Source organism: Acomys russatus, chromosome 6 (assembly GCF_903995435.1).
Source record: "Acomys russatus chromosome 6, mAcoRus1.1, whole genome shotgun sequence".
Classification (NCBI taxonomy): Eukaryota; Metazoa; Chordata; class Mammalia; order Rodentia; family Muridae; genus Acomys; species Acomys russatus.
Genome location: NC_067142.1, coordinates 54,975,024 through 54,993,680, shown reverse-complemented (window position 1 = coordinate 54,993,680; position 18,657 = coordinate 54,975,024). Strand labels below are relative to the sequence as shown.

At 42.6% G+C, this 18,657-nt stretch overlaps 1 protein-coding gene across 2 annotated transcripts in view; it reads right to left on the bottom strand.

The window, feature by feature from the left end:
* Astn1 (astrotactin 1) overlaps positions 1-18,657 on the bottom strand; it is a 307,273-nt gene that overhangs the window by 136,462 nt on the left and 152,154 nt on the right. For both annotated transcript variants that reach the window (XM_051147649.1, XM_051147650.1), the window contains exon 8: positions 10,897-10,981. In XM_051147649.1, the coding sequence (XP_051003606.1) occupies positions 10,897-10,981 (85 nt within the window). The remainder of the gene's footprint in view (positions 1-10,896; positions 10,982-18,657) is intronic.

The following is an 18,657-nucleotide window of genomic DNA, read 5'->3' as shown; positions in this document are numbered from 1 at the left end:
GCAGCTCAAGTGCCATTTTACCTGAGTTGGACAGAGGCCAATGGCACGTACTGCGCTTCAGCCTCCAGCAAGGTCCCTCTAGTGACTTGTTATCCTCCCTGGGATGTTATGTCACTCTGAAAGATTCTCAACTCAGAACACAAATTTACTGTTTTAGCCCAGTCCCAACTCCTAAAGTCTCCGTCCTCGGAAATCTAAAGCTAAATTTCAGCCTTGTGTCTGTTTTCCTCTTGAGACTTTTGGAAACACTTACTCTTAAAGTGTTTGACCAAACAAAGTCCTCTGTAGGGACTAGGATTTTATCGCCTTGCCTACAAAATGTGGACAAGGATTTTACCTTAAAGTTTTGAAGTGAGAATGAAATCTCATCTAGTAGTGGGTTAGTGAAATTGATAGTCAACTTCACACAATTTACAATGACCTAGGAGATGAACATATGTTTGAGAGGTTTGGAGGCCTATTTAACTGAGGTGGGAAGACCATCGTGCATGGGGGTGGTGCCATCCCACAGGCTGGGGTCTCAGGCTGCATAAAAAGGAGAAAGCTATCTAAACCCTGGTACTTGTCTCTGCTTTCCAACTGCAGGTGCAATGTGACCAGCCACCTTAGCTCTAACCTTCCCTACTATGACGACTGTAGCTTCCAACAGTGAGCCAAAACAAGCCCTTCCTGAAGCTGCTTTTGTTCAACAGTTTGCCACAACAAACAGAAAAGTAACTAATACAGGCACTTAGAAGGGCGGCTGCAAAGACCATGTAAAGGCCACTTTGTTACTATGACTATTATCATCACAAGCCGCACTCCTGTACCCGCCGAGCGGAGGATGAGGAATGTTTTAATCACTGGCATATGAAGTGTTATAGTCCTCAACTCATGTCAATTCCGCACTAGGTAGGCATTCCCCAGAGTTAACTATGTTCCCTCCGGTGACCATCTCACAGTCGTGAACCCCGACTCCACTTAAAGCCAGTGTTCTCACATGACTATAAAGAAAAGCATCCCTGATGTATATCAGCATGGATGGACAGACTCCATGCTGAGAACTAGCATTTGAGAGGCCTCGTGGGAGACTTGCATCTCTAGAGCTAACCGGGCTGATGCAACCTCAGGGTTTGTGCAGCTGTTTGTGGCCTCATTTCACAGTCCTCTACAACAGAAGTCTGGGGACTCCAGAATGCAAAGGTCTTAAATCCAAAAGCCAACCACGAGTGGCAGGCATGGCACTGTCTGCACATGATTGTGTCTCCTGGCTGTATCGCCTCAAGCTGTGATGCTAATCTCAGTGTGGGAAAATCCTGTGGGAAAATTAATAAACTAGGTGAAAAGGAGATTACCAGGGAAGGAAAGGAAGATTCCAGTTGATGAACCCCACTATAGTATAATAAAAATAACCTGGATGTCAGGATCAGAGTTTAAGGCGTTCTGCTCATGCCTCTGTGAAACTGACCAGTGTACTATTGAATCTCAAATAATAATAATAATAATAATAATAATAATAATAATAATAATAATAATAATAATAATAATAATAATAATAATAATACTTTTGGGGCTGTGTGTGTGTTTGTATTTACTTCAAGGGATGAGATTTTACATTACCTGGATTCCCTTACTTTTTGCTGCTCTCGGTTCCTCCCCCAACACACAGATTTTTTTCGGCCCTATGCATTGTTTTTCTTATATGAAGGGAAACAAAAGATTCAGCACAAAACTTGATATCCATGACAAAACTGTTTATTTCCTAATTTTTGAAATTATATATAACATTTAAAGCCTAGGAAAATAATTATAGTGTGAGTGACTGAAAAAGAATCTAAACCACTTGTCTAGGAGGAATACACCATAGGATTACTTTTATGGAAATAGCTTTCACAGAAATTGTAGGTGGTATAAATATCACTAATTGCCCATCTCTTTAAAAAAGCATTGTTTGTAGGATTTTTAACTAGATACATACCGTTCACTCACTCACTCACACACACACACTCACACACACATGAATGGTTTTTTAAAAATTATTTCTATTTGGGGGAAGTGTGTGTGTGTGTGTGTGTGTGTGTGTGTGTGTGTGTGTGTGAGATGTATGTACAGAAATGTATGCAAGTACTCATGGATGCCAAGGAATGACGTTGGTGCCCTGCTCTGTCCTTCTCTGTTTTATTCCTTTGAGATACAACTCTCACTGAACTTGGAGGTAATGTGACAACCAGCAAGGCCAAGCATCCTCCCATTTGTATCCTCTCCAGTTCCAGGTACACATGCCCATGCCTAATGAGTGGTGGGACTTGAACTCAGGTCCTTGTACTTGCTCAGAGAGTGCTTTTACCCACTAAACTATCTCTCTAGCCTCTTAGGGTGATACAGCTTTAAAAACAGCTCAGTATGGTATTTAGCCTTACATGCAACAGATGATAAGAATTAGTTAGCATTGCATGAGGAACTGCTCTGTATGTGAGAACACTGAAGTTGTACTATACTAACCATCACAGTAAATGTGTAGGCCACTACTTGCTGTTCACGCAGCTTTTTTTTTTTTTTTTTTTTTTTTTTTTTTTAACGCTGACTTACAGGGGGTGTGTACTAAAGTCTGGGCCTGCATGCTAGGCTTAAAAACCACTTGTTACTTCTAGCTCACTATAACAGGCTATAGGTGTTAATTTTCTAATGGGAAAAAATGACTTTTCCATTAGGCATCAAGACTAACTTCCTTATGGAAAATTTTGGGAAAAATAATGTGTTGCAAGAATACTTGTAATGATCTTCTCTGTGTCTTTCCTGCTTTTCATGATTATAAAGCTTAGACATATTCATTGTTAAGCTATGGGAAAGAACACAATGCATACAGATGGAAGAAAGTGGTAGCAAGGAGAATTTCTGATGAAAAAAAAAAGGAAACTGGAAGGAAATACACACAAGTGGCAAATGGTAAAGGTAGTTTAAACATAAAATAATGAGTGAATTTCTTTTTCTATTGATTAAAAAAGAAAGATATGTAGCTCAAATTCCAAAGGGAAGAAAAAAATCACAGCAGTCACCTACCTAGTATTCTGAAACTGGAACCCAAGAAAACTGAGGGCTCCGGGAGCATTTTTAGTGGAAAACATCCACGCATCAATAGAATATATGAATTCAGGACACTCTCTGGAAAGCATAGGCAAGACATAAAACATTCATTTCTATAAAATTGAAACAATTTATCTTCCATTCTTGAGCAGATAGGAGGGTAAATTGAGGTTGATTTTTTTTCACCCTGGTGGTCAAGTTGGAGGAAATATGAGTATTCCCGCCTCTGGCACTGTTTAAAATAAGTCTCCTGGTGCCTTGACTGAACTAGGCAGAGACAGCAGTGTGGTAGAGGGCTACCCTCCTCCTGTGGAAGGTAGGCAGCACTGTAGGTGGATGCCTGCCACTCAAATGGGGGAAGCCTGCGATAAAGATGAGTTTAGTTGCCCTGCGATAGGGAATGAATTCAAGCAAGCCTGCCACCCACCTCGAGCTAATAATTGACTCTCAGAATAGTACACACTTTTCATTCCTCTCCCTTAAATATTTATCCAATTGATTTATCTCCAATAGTCAGTTGTTACTATACAGCTTGGCTACCAATTATGTGGTCCAGAATAAGTTATTTCACCTCCCAGTAAAATGAAAATAACTTTTAACAAACCCACTCTTATCTTCTCTGGAAAGGGGTGGAAAACTGATAGGCAGGTGCCCTATTCACCAGGTTTGGAAAGTGTTTTCTTATGAAGTTTTCTTTTCTATTTCTTTTTTGGTTTTCTGAGACAGGGTTTCCCTGTGTAGCCTTGGTTGTACCAGACTCACTTTGTAGACCAGGATGGTCTCCAACTCAGAGATCCACTTGACTCTGCCTCCCTGAGTGCTGGGATTACAGGCCAGTACCACCATGCCTGGCTTTTTAAAAAATTCTTTTTCTCTTTTTTCTTTTCCTTTCTTTCTTTTTATTGATTTTTGTGTGAGGTTTTATTAAGTTTGGCTGGGCTTCACTGTTACTTGAGAGAGAGTATTAAAACTACATACTCAGAGGCTGAGGAGATAACTCAGTTGATAAAGCATAGCCTTGCAAGCACGAGGACCTGAGTTCCGTTCCTAGAGAACACACATGGCTGTGATGGCTCATGCTTGCAGTTCTAGCATGCAGAAACTAGAAGATCCCTGAAGTTTGCTGGCCAGTCAGTCTATCCTGATTGCAGAGATCTGGGACAATGAGAGATCCTGCCTCAAAGAGGTGGACAGTGCTCTTGAAGATGATACCCAAGATAGTCCTCTGTGCACCCATATTTACACACAGGCACACACAGACACCGACATAGACACACACACACACACACACACACACACACACACGCATGCATGCACGCACACCCCTATTAAAATCCAAACCAAACCAACAACAGAAATATTCTACAGTCATGACCCTCTCCAAGACTGATGATACTGAAACCATCAAATGACAAAGTCAGAAATGGGATTCCTCAATGATAGAAGAGTAGTTGTTCTGTGGACTGCACTGGCATGCAGGAGTCTCTCACCTGGGCAGAGCTTGCTTTTAGGTCATCCACAAGTGACCAAGACAGTTATAAGTGTTATTCCTAAGAAGGGAGCCGAGGGCTTTACCCAAAGTGAACCTGAGGATCAGCAGTATCTCAACAAGGGCTGTTGTGCAGATTAGACACACAGAGTTTGCCACAGAGGTGTCATGCCTTGGAAAGCACAGGCTGGATTAGTTTGTCCACAGAGACAAAGTGGTCACTATACTCAGGTGGATAGTCATACACTTTCCATAAAAACTGGTGACATAAAACCTGTTGTCATTTGAGAAATCTGTAAGAGTGAGGTCCAGAGTTTGCCAAACAATTTCTTGGTCAGGGGATGAGGCTAAGCCTTAGAGGACATCCTGGCACGTGTGGGCCACTTTCAAGTTCTGGCTTGCTTATTCAGGAAAGAGGTAGTCTGTGGATTGATTTCCAGTGGAATCTGGTTGCAGTTGGCTTCTGCAGAGGAGCCAGATTTAGGCTTCATTCTAAGAGCCTCCTTCTAAAATTCTAACCCTGAAATGAGGAGGAAAATGACAACAGCATTGCTTCTGACTCTTGAGGAGGAGAGGAGGAGACAGAGGGAAGGGATAAAACAAAGCCAAACAAAAACAGAGGGGGAGAGAAAAAAAAGGAAAACAAATAAATTCATTGAAACCCTTGTTAGGAATTAGCGACAATGATTACAGATAGGGGCGAGGAGCTAATGGGAAGATAATCCCATTTGTGGATGGCATGGCAGTGACAGGAACTGGGAACAGACAATGAGGTCTGGTCTGGAGGGCAGGGGAAGAGGCACTGAAGATAAAGCAGCAGCCAGTGGCCTTGCTGTGTGTTTTATCTGAAGGGTTAGGGGAAGGTGGGTGGCCCTGGTGACATAGAAACAAGCAAGGGAGTAGGCTTTAAAAAAAAAAAAAAAAGAAAAAAGAAAAAGGCCAGATTGTGAGATAGAAACAGGTTCTCCAAATTCAGGAAATACTGTGTTACCAAGGACTTTAACTCTATCTAGAGTCACTTCCAAAGAGTTTCATTGCTGGTCAACGAAGTTCACACTAAGCTCAAAACCCAGGATGGAATTAGAGGTACACAGAGGCTTCTAGCCCAGCTGTGAGGAGACGACACACTGGTGGCATGAGGACCTGAGTTCAGCTCTTCATCTCTACATAAAAGGCTAGGTTTAAGGAAGCCCACCCGTAAGTAATCCTAGCTTTGGGGAAGGGGATACAGGTAGATGCCTAGGGCTTGCTGGCCAGCCAGTTGGTAAGCCCTAAGTCCAGAGAGAGACCCCATCTCAACCTATCATATAAAGAAGCAATTAAGAAACTTAATGTCAATCTTCGGCCTCCATATCCACGGATACACACACATATATTCACATACAATGTACACATAATGGAACACACACACACATAGGCATGGAAATGTGTGTGTGTGTGTGTGCGCGTGCGCGCGCACACACACGCACACACACACACACACACAGAGGATTTCATGGACTTATATGGGGACATTAATCCTTATAAGGCTGGATTCCCTGCATAAGCAGAAACCACTGGGTAAATCAGAATGGAGAAGTTGTAGAAACAGATGAACTGCAAGCTCCTGGGACAATGGCAGAGCCATCCTAAGGCAGTATAGACCATGTACGAGTAAGTGACTCAGTATCTGAAGATGTCCTGGGAAGGGTGTCATCTCCCTGGGCAACCATGAGAAGAGGAGGAGTTCTGGGAGCAGAATCAGTCCTGCCAAAGGCTTTGAAATCCTCGCAAGCACACCTGCTCATTTCCCGCAGCAGGCCTCTCCTCAGCTCATGAGTTATCACTCTGTCTTTATCCTTCAGCATGGAAGCCCAGTGATATTTTATAATTCTCTATTGGAGAATCTCCTTGGTGTTGCCCTCTGCAGCTGAGATGCCAGAATAAGTAATCAGACTATTATTTACCAGGAACCTCCGAAAGCATGAATTTGATCTAATTGTGGTATTCTGAAAGATGTATCTAGAGGCCCTTGAGTACACTTTTAATTTAGCAAAAAGCCATTATTATGGCCTTTCTTAATAACTCTGAAGTATCTAAATAAATTTGGGTGTCTCTTTTCTTCTCTGATATTCTCATGTAAATCAATCTTTCTTGCTTCTTCCACCCCCACTTATTGTTTTCATTTCTCATCTGTGAACATTTTCAATTTGTCCTAGCAAACAAATATCAAATGCAGCCTCTGGCTGGGTCATGCAGCCACAACGATGGGAGGGCAAGAAATCACTGGGAAAATTCACACAGGAAAGACAGAAGATACAGAAAATATGGCACTAGTTCAAACACTTCAGTCCTGTGCTCTCAACTGGCAGTTGGGTGATATGGAGTGTTACAATCGTGAATGTTTGATTTTGTTGCCAACATCAAAGATTAAGGATGTATTTTCAAAAATCCCATGTTCTTCGAGTGAGCCATTAGAAATCTGTACGCCACAAGTTCTCTTTAGTCCTGAAACCAATTTTACTCTCAGTGAAAATTTTCTTCTTATCCAATGAATTCTACTATTTTACAATCTTCCACCTGGACCCCTTGAGCTATGCAAGTTGGAGCAGCTGGCTTTACCATGCAGAAAAACACATGAATGCCTCAACCTGCTTGTTTTCTCCTGGCATTGCTGGCAGGACTGAGGTACCAGAATTATTGTAATATAAATCCTTAGTAGATCTTAGACATAGTCTCTCCAATTCTCAGCCATTCTCTCCTATTTGTCTACAGGAAAGTTTCAGAAATATATTTAACTTGAAGAATATAGGTAAGTAAAACCTACAAAATCCCAATAGGTTTTGATCTTGGTGTGTGTGTGTGTGTGTGTATGTGTGTGTGTGTATGTGTTAACAATTATTTGAAGTCATTCATTATAAAGGATTCCTACATTAGCTGTGTGGGGAGAAGATGCACAAACATCTATGAGAAGCTCCCCTCTATCAACAGTTCTAGGGTCCTGTAAATGGGTTTTAGTGCTCGTAGCTTCAGTAAGCAGGACTTCTTTGAGAGCTAGCTTTTACCCATTTTAGCTTTCCCTCTTGGCCATGTTCAAGGCTTTTAAACAAAATTGAGCTACTTATCTACCATTCCTGGAAACCCCTGCTCCTCGTATATCTACCTATCGACTAGAACAACTCAAAAATCTGGCTTCTCCATTAAACTCCATTTCAGTTCTTCATCTTTATCTAAGCACAACTTAACTATGCTCTCACTGACCTTTGCTCAACATCTTCCTTTTGGTAGGCCTTAGAACTATTTCTACTTGTTCATTATATGTCCATCTTACTACGTGGACTATTAAGTATCCCAGAACAGAATATCAACCTTGTTTTCAGGCATAACAACTATATGTTCTTCACCTGGTGAGTAATGGGTGAATAATTACTGAAAACATGAATGAGCTGAAGAGTAAATGAGAGGACATAGTGGTGAGAGCCATTGTATAAACATGCTGGCTCATTTCATACACACAGTCCAGTCACACTGCACAGTCATAGAGACACCACACACACACACACACACACACACACACACACACACACACACACACACACACGGCAGGCAGCAGTGGCACAACGTCTCACATATAACTCCTCTAACTCACATAAGCACCCATTTGTAACTTTTTGTATGAACGTCCTTGATTAATTTTCTTCCATGTCTGAAAAATCACTAATGCCTTTTTTGCCACTTTTCCCTGGCATATCAACCTTGATTTCTCACAAATGACTTCAAGTATTACTAGACCTGGATTTGGTTTTTCTGCCTAGAATGAACCTACTGCAGTCTTAATGTATGCCTCATCAGTATGTTAAGAGGCAAACATAAGCACCCCTTATATGGGCTGCTCACTTTCACCTTCTAGAACGTTAAGTGAAAATCCTAGGAAAATTAGGCTTACCATTGATTTTTCCATAACACTCCAATATGTATCATCATTTAGAAGTCTGTCAGACGGTTTCAATTCAAATGGCAGTCTTTACACTCAAACCAATTTAGACTAATTTGGGGGAAATCATCTAAACATTACATTAGTTTGGTACCCTGATTTAAATCACGATGTATGACATCTTCTACTTTTCACTTATCTTTTTTATTTCAGGAGGGAAAATGCATCCATTTGTCTGGCATTGTTTTATAAATGTGAACTCAAGCTGCTTATCACTGCTGCTCCAATGTCCTCAAGATACTCACTCCTCTCCCTCCTCCTAATAGTTGTTCCATGATTTTATTAGTGTCCACAATGAGACCTCATAGACAGTGACGATCATAGAATAATGGAAATTAGAGATGGAAATGACAGATTGGGTGTCTTTGTCTATTTCCTGGGGCTAGTGCTCTTGTCAGTGTGCAGCTCAGTGCTTTAGTCTATCTTGTTCCAAATGACACCAGTGTTGGGACCTCGACCGTTTCTCCCCCGAGGCTCTTGTCTGCATCCTAAGACTGTCTCTACATGCAGCCATAGGGAATAACAAAAGCTTTGCAATTACCAAGTGAAGTCAGGCCCATCCTTACGCGACATGTCTACAAGGCTAGGGATGTGGAGGCTTGAGCGATTAGCCACCAAATCCAATCACTGAGGAGGGCCAGCCTGGATCATTTAGAGCAAACGTGAAATGATATTTTGGAGTTGTTTTCTTCAGCGGCAAGATTGCAGGCTATGAGATAGAGAGGTGGTGATCCATCACCTCTTACAACATTTTACTCAGTAAGAACCGTGGTCAGTAAGATGCTCAGACATCGCAGAAGCAGCAGGGCTAGTCCCACAGCAACTGTGCAAACAATTCAGTGCCAAAGGAAGTCTGAGAACAGTGTGAAGCGCAGCCAGTGCATGTTCTTCTACATCATGCCTCACAGGACAGCCACTGGCCAATTCTCTGCTTTTCTCTCCAAACACATCCCTTTAAAGTTTGTGGACTGCCTATCTGATAAAAGCTCAAATTCCATACAAAGCAAGCCAGTCTTCACTCTCACTAACACACAAAAAAATTTCATGGCCTTTGGACTACCCTAACTTTTCTGACCTGTGACCCAGATTTCTTTTTCCTAACTTCATTTACTCTTGTCCTTATCCCTTAACTCCAACCGGGTTCCAGAACATTTCCCGTCTTCCATGTCTATGGACATCTATCAAACCCTGGCTAGTCCTCAGCTGGCTAAGTCATCAGCATTGAGTTCTTCCCTCCTCTTATCATAAATCACTCCCCTGGGCTCCTCAATCATTTTTATTGCTCTTCTCCAACTCTCACCCATTTGTCACCATATTTATTGCTTTGAGAGTCCAGAACTGTACTCAATATTCTAGGTTTGGTCTCATCAGAATCACGTAAAAGGGACAGATTATTGACCCGGGAGTGAGAGTCTCTATGGCAATGTCAGAAATGACATTGTGGTTTGATTGTTTTTTTTCCCACTTTGTCAGGCTGCAGTCCAGAAAATCACCTACCAACATGCCTTGATTTCCTTCTGATTCTCCCTATCCCATTGACTGATATTATTAGTTAGCATTTATTAGTTAACATTTATTGAACGTTCTCACCATTTGCCCAATGCAGAAATCAAGCTCTCAGAATTTAAAAGAGGACACATAAATTGCTTTTTAAAAATCATCACAAGACACAGAATGGTGATGGCTCTCTAGTGATATAGGCTTACTTAATTTCATTGGATCATAGACTCAGAACCTATTAACATGGTAAATTCATGCTACTTATGTTTTATTACAATAAAAACATTCAAAACTGTAAGAAAAAAGGAATAGATAAAATAGCTACTTTCCTCCAGTCACATGTAGTTGTGGGAAAATAAAAGTCATACAAAGAAATGGTAACTGGGGATCTGACACAAGCGCTCTTCCTCAGCACAGAGCACTTCCTGAGTCTCATACATCACTCCTGCTGACAGTGCTGCTGGTAGCATGCTTTGACTCCTGTCAGTCCCTCCCAGGACTCATCAAGCTCCAAGAGCTACAGTAGAGTCTGTGTTGCTTCATGTATGCAAACAAAAACACCAGCTAAGTTCTGCCTGAGAAATTCTCATGGATGGAGGTGGAGTGGAAAAGAAGAGGAAGGCAGCTTCATTTTCAGATCCCACTTGGAGGCCACAAGTCAAGAGCATCATCCCCCAACTTGCAAATGGAGGGAAAGATGGCGTGGACATCACTGGCACAGCATGACTATGGAAAGGCAATGACATTTTTCCTACGGGCTGTTCAGAACACAACCACGCATTAACTCTGCTTCCTTGTGCACAGTTGCCCCCATCATATCCGCATAAGAAAGCAGTGACATGGGAAGGTGCCAACTTGTCATGTCACTTACCCCTGGTTTGTCCCCCATTCATTCCGAATGCAAAGATGCTTGTGGACAGGATCCTTCATGTAGCCTTCATAGCACAGACATTCCCCTTGGGATCAGGGTAGGAAGAAAAGAGAAACAGACATAAGTCAAGATCAACTACTGTGTCAGTATTTGAGAAAGCCAATGTGAAATGATCAGATTAAACCTGACTTCATTAATAGCATAAATGAAACACACATCCCTCTGTATCACACATGCTCCTCTCCATTGTCCTCATGAAGGAGTCTCCCCCACTTTCCAATGCATGACAATTTTGTACACTGAAGGACCCTAACATCTGCAAGCACCTAGTATGTGTATGTGAATACTCTATAAACACAAAGACCAGTGAGCCTTTGAGGAAGGGGGCACCTTACGTTCATTTTACCAACTGCAGGGTACTGCCTGGCAACTAGCAAGTGATGGTAACTGTTTAAAGTCTGCACGTGTGAACAATTTCAAGTATCTCTAAGAACCTAAACCCTAGGTATTGTTATTGTATTATATGCTGATGAGGAAGACGAAGCTTGGGCAAGTTATGAGACTTACCGGCCTCTTAAAAATGACACAGTTAACACTTGAGCCTATGACTATGTGACTTGAGACACTCTCATCACGCCATGCTATGTCAAGGACTTTGCACTCTCCTCTTCTGTTTTTCGAGGAGCTCTAGGTTTTCCAGTGACAATGGCTAATGGTTTTTTGAAGCTAGTAAACAAGCCTGAACTGCTCAGAATCGTTCTACTCTTCCCTATCATTAGTTTTATGGGAGGTGTTTGTTTGTTTGTTTGTTTGTTTGTTTTGTTTGTGCATACTGAGAGGTCCAAAAGCCCTCTAGAATTGCACACAAGATTACCTATCTGAGGGTGTCAGTCTCTCCAAGGCAGGGTTGCATGGAGTTCAGCCAGTTAAGGAGCAAACATGAGACCGACCTCCCAAAGGGTTAGCACCTACTGCTCTCTTGAGTAGCAATCCTGAGGACAGTAGCTGCTGCTTCCTGAGGTGACTGCTGTCGTACATGGTGCTACTTGTCTCTGAGCCATGTGACAGGTTACCCTAAAGCATTTGCTTTTCATCTTCCAATGGCTGGCTATTTAATTTATAACCAGTGAAATAACAAAGTGTGACTTCTTGAAATTTGTAAATAGCAAATTTACAAAGGTGCCAAATCCTGAGGAGACAATGCGTATGCAGTCTATTTATCTCCCAAGGAAGAGAAACTTAAGCTGGATATAAATAGAATAACAGCTTTAAATGTTCTTTCCTCCTTATGAAGATAAAACTTAATAAAAAAAAAAATGAAGACAATGTATCTGATAGAAGAGTGTGAGTGGGGCAATTTTTGTTTAAGATTTTAGCTCATGAATTAAAAGTTATCATCTCTTAGGGCCTCTATACCAACTAACAGTCACTTAACCCCTATCCCAAACACACGCAGATCAATATCCTGGTGGGTGTAGTGAAAAGGGGTAACTTCTTTGTTTCAAACAAATCTAAAGAGTATTAGAGATCGGTGCATTGTTTTATGTATAGCAAATTCTGATTTTAGTATCATGGGCTATATTGGAACCCACTGACCTACTTTAGGTCCAAATTTATTACCTTCACTGGTTCTGGGCTATAGCTACAAATGGCCATGGAGCTTAAAGTGAAACATCAGAAATGCAGCTTGAAATTAGATGGCTGGTGATCAGTGATGGCCACTGATAAAAGGAAAGGTAGAAGGCAGGTTCTAGTTCAAAGTAAAAAGAGAATAAAGGATTTATGCCTCGAGAATTCCAAAGAAGGCCTAAATCCCAACTGTAAAATAGACAGGACAAGGTTGATCTCCTCAAACAAGTAGGCTTTGCATAGATACTGTGTGCATAGTTACTTGTCTTGCATTATGACAAATAGTAGACAAAGACAACCTATGGGTTATTCAGGCTCCTCTGTATAATCTGACAAGGGGGCAGGAATATTGTATCTACAACCATGAAGCAAAGGACAATGAATGCTGGCACTGAGCTGGGTTTATCCTTTGTGTATAGTCCAGGAATCTAGCCCCTGGAGCAGTACCTGTTAATCTAAATGATAGTTCTCGCTTCAATTATCCTAATCTAAACAACCCCCATAGACATGCACAGAGGCTTGTCTCTCTCAAGAAAAGCTAAAAATCAATCTTAACCATCAAACTATGGTTCACCAGTTAAATAATTAAAGTGTTTAACCTGAGAATATAGCTCAGTGGTAAAGAGTTTATTGCTCAAGTATATAAGAACTTGAATTTGGATTCCCCAGCATCCATATACAAGGCAGGCATGTTAGTGTGCACTTGTAAGCCTAGATCATGAGGTGTAGACTGGTGAGATTACAGAACCCAAATGGCTAGACAATCTACCAGAAAGGGTGAACTCCACATTCAGTAAGAGACTCTGTGCCAATGAATGTACACACACACACACACACACACACACACACACACACACACACAGAGAGAGAGAGAGAGAGAGAGAGAGAGAGAGAGAGAGAGAGAGAGAGAGAAATAGAAAAAGATAGCTGAAGTGGATCTCTAGACTTCACAGACACACCCATTGACACACATGAATATATATGCACATGTAGGATATATCACACAAACACACAAAAATAAAGGATTGAATCTGTTTATTGATAGCAGTAACCCCTAACACCAAGATATCTAAGCCAATTAATAGCTTAAATGCCCAAATGTATCTTTTCTTTTGGGATATGTACTCCCCTGGTTGTCCTCATTGGCAGTTAGATGAGAATAGGATGCTTAAAAGCAGGGTGTACTCATTGGAGAGTGTCAAGTACATCTTTCTGAGTCTCAGAATGGTCTCACCTGGACCTTGGGTTGTAGCTCAGTTGGTGGAGTACTTGCATGCATTCGAGCCTGGGTTCAATCCCTAGTACCACATACACTAGACATGGTAGAGAGTGCCTGCAATCTCAGTATTGAGGAAGGGGGCATAAGGATCAGAAGTTTAAGGTCATTTTCAGCTACATAGTGATTTTTAAGCCCATCCCAGACAACATGAGACTCTGACAAACAAAAACAAAATAACAAAGACACAAAACAAGATTAGTCTCAGCTGGACACCTTGTCTAGAATTAAGGATTAACAATAAAAGACCATCTTCTTCTCCATCTCATATCTGGTTACCACAAAACATGTAAAAATAAATTCAGTAACCACTCTGAGTTCAAGCAGAGACCCATTTTGCTAATGACGTAAATATCTACCATTTGTACAGTGCATTTACCTTCTTAAATTGCCTTCATGGTCATTATCTCCACATGAGGCTTCCATCACTCATTACCATGTGGGGACACACTGCTGACAACAGATAAAGCTTTTCCCCATATAATGGCATATGCCACCCTAAGCCAGAGAATCAGGAATTTTCAAACATACTAGGCTAGAGTTTGGGGATATCCAAAATCTGCCTCTCAACAGATCCTCATTTCTGGACTCCACCAAACTTCCCTCTTCTTTATTCCTTCTTAAACCAGTTTGGACATATATGCTGCGAGGAGAGTTCAGACTTGATGAGGAAAGTTACTATGGAAACCAACTGCTAAATCTTGACTTCAAGAGGGGTTTCATGTAAGCACAGACTCCGGCTGTTAGCTGTGAATTTTAAAGACCCCACAAGGGTGTTGGATGCCCTCCTAAGCCGAAGTGTTACAGTCTCCGCATCTGCTGTGACAGATGGCAGGGAACACATGAGGTGCTGACTCTGTGGTAGTGTACATAGGAATCCAACAGAAAGACATGTCGTGGCCATGGAGAAGTGCCCAGCCAGGAGAGTGTAACATGTCACAGTGGCTGCAGAAGGTATTCTGTGGATCACGCTGTCAGGGAAGAAAGCCCACTGCAAGGGTGCAAGGGACAGAGACTCTTATACCTACTTTTGTTTGGTACCTGGAGAGGAAGCACCCTGGGCTACGTTGCATGGTGACCAGCACCTTTGGTCACCTCCCATTATACAGTTGAATCACTGTGACACAAATCTCACCTAGGCATTAAGAAAGACCTTCAAGTTAGGGGTCCTCACGTTTGACTGGGATCACCACAAGTTGCTACGTCATAAACCCCAAATCAAGGCAAAAGCCTGAAGTCACTGCATTGCTTCAGGTAGCGATTGGCTTTTATTACATAGGCCTGGCTGTCCCTTGTCTAAAAGAAAATGTTCAACTGGATGTGGATAATGTCAAATTGCCTAATAAAACCCTACCACTGGGAGTGAGCAGGAAAGAGGCATGCCCAGGGCTGAATGACCCCTGTGAAACTCTGAGAGAGAATATAGGGAACATGCAAAAGCTCACCCTGAAGGAAGGCGCTTTAATGGTGCAACGGAAGTGAATTTGGAATGTGTACGTAATACAGGCTAGAGCAACAAAATGGAACTGAGCTCTCCTGATAGACTGAACTCAAAAACGCCCAGGGAGAGAGACAGAGAGAGATGAGGGTACAGGGAAGTGGGGGAGAAAGTGGCTCAGAGCAAGAAAAAAGGTTGAGGTGACTTGTTTAGAAATTTGGCCCATGCTCCTAAGCAGCTTGGTACATTTTGACCTGGTTGCGTTGGCCATAGAAAGACCTGGGAGAGAATGGATTTCTGAGAACATGTTAGATAGATATCAAAACATCCAAGTTGAAGTTTTCTTGGATGTCTGTGCTCCTTGCACATGTGAAAAAGTGAAACATCTTGAAGAAGGTGGTGGGGGCTGTGGCCAGAATTGATGTGGCTGAGAACGAAAGCAGGCGCCCGAGGCCCCCACAGCTGTGCGTACGGCAGGACAAAGACTTGGAATGAGTAGAGAGAAAAGCCAATGAAACTAGGTAGACTGTCATCAGAAAACAAAGCAGATACAAACAGCCACCAACAGTCACCCTTAGTAATCACACGGCAGGTCTGGTGTGATGGCGCGCGCCTTTAATCCCAGCACTCGGGAGACAGAGGCAAGTGGATTACTATGAGTTCGAGACCAGCCTGGTCTACAAAGTGAATCCAGGACAGCCAAGGCTGCACAGAGAGACCCTGTCTCAAAAGAAAAAAAAAAAAAAAAAAAAAAAAAACGAAAAGAAAGAAAAAGGAAAGAAAGAAAGAAAGAAATCACAGGGCAAGTCAGCCTTTTACAGGACCCAGCAGACACTAAGAAATGGTGCCTTAGAGCTTTGTAATTACTCTAACTTGGCCAGAGATCCTTCAGGGGTGATGGGTTGGGATGGGGTGGGGTTATCAGTCTTGTGAGGTAGGCAGGAAGATTGGCAACTGGCAAAAGGCCTCATTGGAATCTGAGGCTCTCAGCAGCCACCCAGAAGGAAAGAGGGTAACCCTGAGCCTTACAACTAGGTACCCTTCATAATAAGAAGAACATAAGAAGAAACATTACAAAATGACCAGACATGTGGGTTCTGATGTATCATGCACCCTGAGCGTACAGTCCATCTGGGCTATTCACTGGGCGAGGGTGGCAAGCCAGTTAGGTGGTCAGCACCCCTCTAAAGTGGAGATAAAAATACTGTCTACTTTATAGGCTTGTGCAGGGAACTTTGATTGTCTAAGCAAATCACAGTGACAATAACAGGATGAGCTCCTGATAAACACTGCCTAGCATGATTTATTTATATTTATTTCTTTTTTCAGAAATCATTTTCTACCTGACACTACAGAGCAGTGGGGAGATGGACCACAGTATGTTGTATGAAGTCATCAGCAGTCTGCACCTGTTTACAAGCATTCCAAGTTTTCCCATGGCCAGGTACTCGGACAGATTCATCACAAGTTGATATCTGCTAGCAGAGGACCACAGTGTTTGGCAGAGATTGCAAGTGGCGGGCATGAAGGTCTCCCCTTTCTCAGGCACAGCCACACACAATCAGAGGGTCTGAGGAGTTGGCATGATTCTAAGAGCATTTGGCAGTGATGATTTGCTATTGTCCAGGTTGGTTGGTGCCTGAGTTCCATCCGTCACTGGTAACATGGTGTTAGAATGTCAGTGGAGAAGAAGGAGCAAGTTTTCTGTAGCCCTGATTCCTTCATAGGTCCTCATATATCTTTAGAAGTTCTAGAATTATGATGGGGGTATAACATGCTTCTCTCCTTTAGCTGTTTTTCTTTCTGCTGTTGGCGTATTAGTAGCAGATCTCAAACTCACGTGTAATAGCAAAATCAATTCATCATGCCATTGTAGGCCAGAGGGGAACAATGTGGGTTTTGAGGGGCTAAGATCAAAGTGCCTACATCGTAGGTCTCTACAGAGCCATAGGCTCCTTTCTAAAGGCTGTGAGAATCTGCTTCCTTGCCTTCCTCTTTCTAAGCTGCCTGCATGCCTGGTTCATGACTCACCCTTCGTCTTCCAAGTATACAATACCGTGATGAGTCCTTCTTTCATCATGGCACTTGGACCTGTTCTCTCTTCCACTTTTGAGAGGTATCTGCACAGCGTGGGGACTCCCAGATAACCTAGGGTAATCGTGCTTTTGTGACACCAGTTGTTTGGCAATGTCAACTCTACACGACATTTTACCTTCCTTTGCCATGTAACATCACACATCTACAGATTGCGGGGAGGAGGATGTGGGCATCTGGTGGAGTAGGTCCATGTATCTGTCTCTGCCTCCTGCTCCTGTGGAGTCCTGTGCAGCTAATGTGTACACACACACACTTAACTTTGGGATACTTTTTGGAAGGCTGCTTAGGGAGGACTCCAGGCACCAAAGGCTGCTCCTTCGCAGTGCCTGAGCATCTGTGTTTGTGTGCTTGTGTGTTTATGGGTACGTGTGTCTGAGTGACAAAAAAATACACAAGTGCATTTGCACAGCCCTATGCATCCATATGGGCAGACCCCTCAGCTCGGCTGGGAAAGCACATGTCCCAACACTCTGACATTTCCAAGTAAGCTAGCTGGAGGACTGCAAAAAATAACGTCGACTTGACTTGAAGCCAATTCCCACACTCAGCTCTTTAGAGAAAGGCTCTAGGATGGCGTGTGGGAGGCGATAAAGTTTCTTAGTGATGAACGTGTGGGATGACCACATCATCCCATGTGCAGAGAGAAGCAGCACAGGGGTGGGTGGGGTTCCAGTCCCAGCGTTAATGAAAATGAAAGGCTCCCACAGCATCATTTCTCAGCTGCCGTGCCAAATGAAGATGTTGTACCTTAGCTCTTCTTGTTTTTAGTATCCCTTGTGACTTTCCTGTTGGAAATTCATTAGTTGTTAGAGATACCAGGAAACCATTTGCAGTGGAGGGGCTTCCCAAAATCATTTTTGTGGCAAGGATTAGAAATTAGACATTTGGACGGGGCTGGATGGTAGACAAGAAGACTTCTGTATAGACAACCAGCTTCCTGGCACACCCACCAGGGATGCTTAGCGCAGGTTGCCTCCTACTCCTATAGAGCTGAGTGACAAATATGTTGGATCTGGCATACCTGGGTATATCAGCCTTCCCTTGACAATCCTACTTCTGCTCTGATTTCAGGTTAAACATAAGTTCTCCTTATGGGTAGCCATGAAGCTCTGGGCAAATCAGGCCCAGAGAATCAAACATTATGCAAAGTAAGAAGGAAGTGTGTATGTGTCTAACCCTCCCGAGTGTACACCAGTCACCTCCTTCGCACATGTCAATGTAAGCCCTTGATTTTCTTTCCAGGCCAAGAAGGAACATGTGCGATCCTCTGGAGATCTTACTGCTCTCGGAAGTGAGTTTATCAGCTAAGATTGTCCCAAAT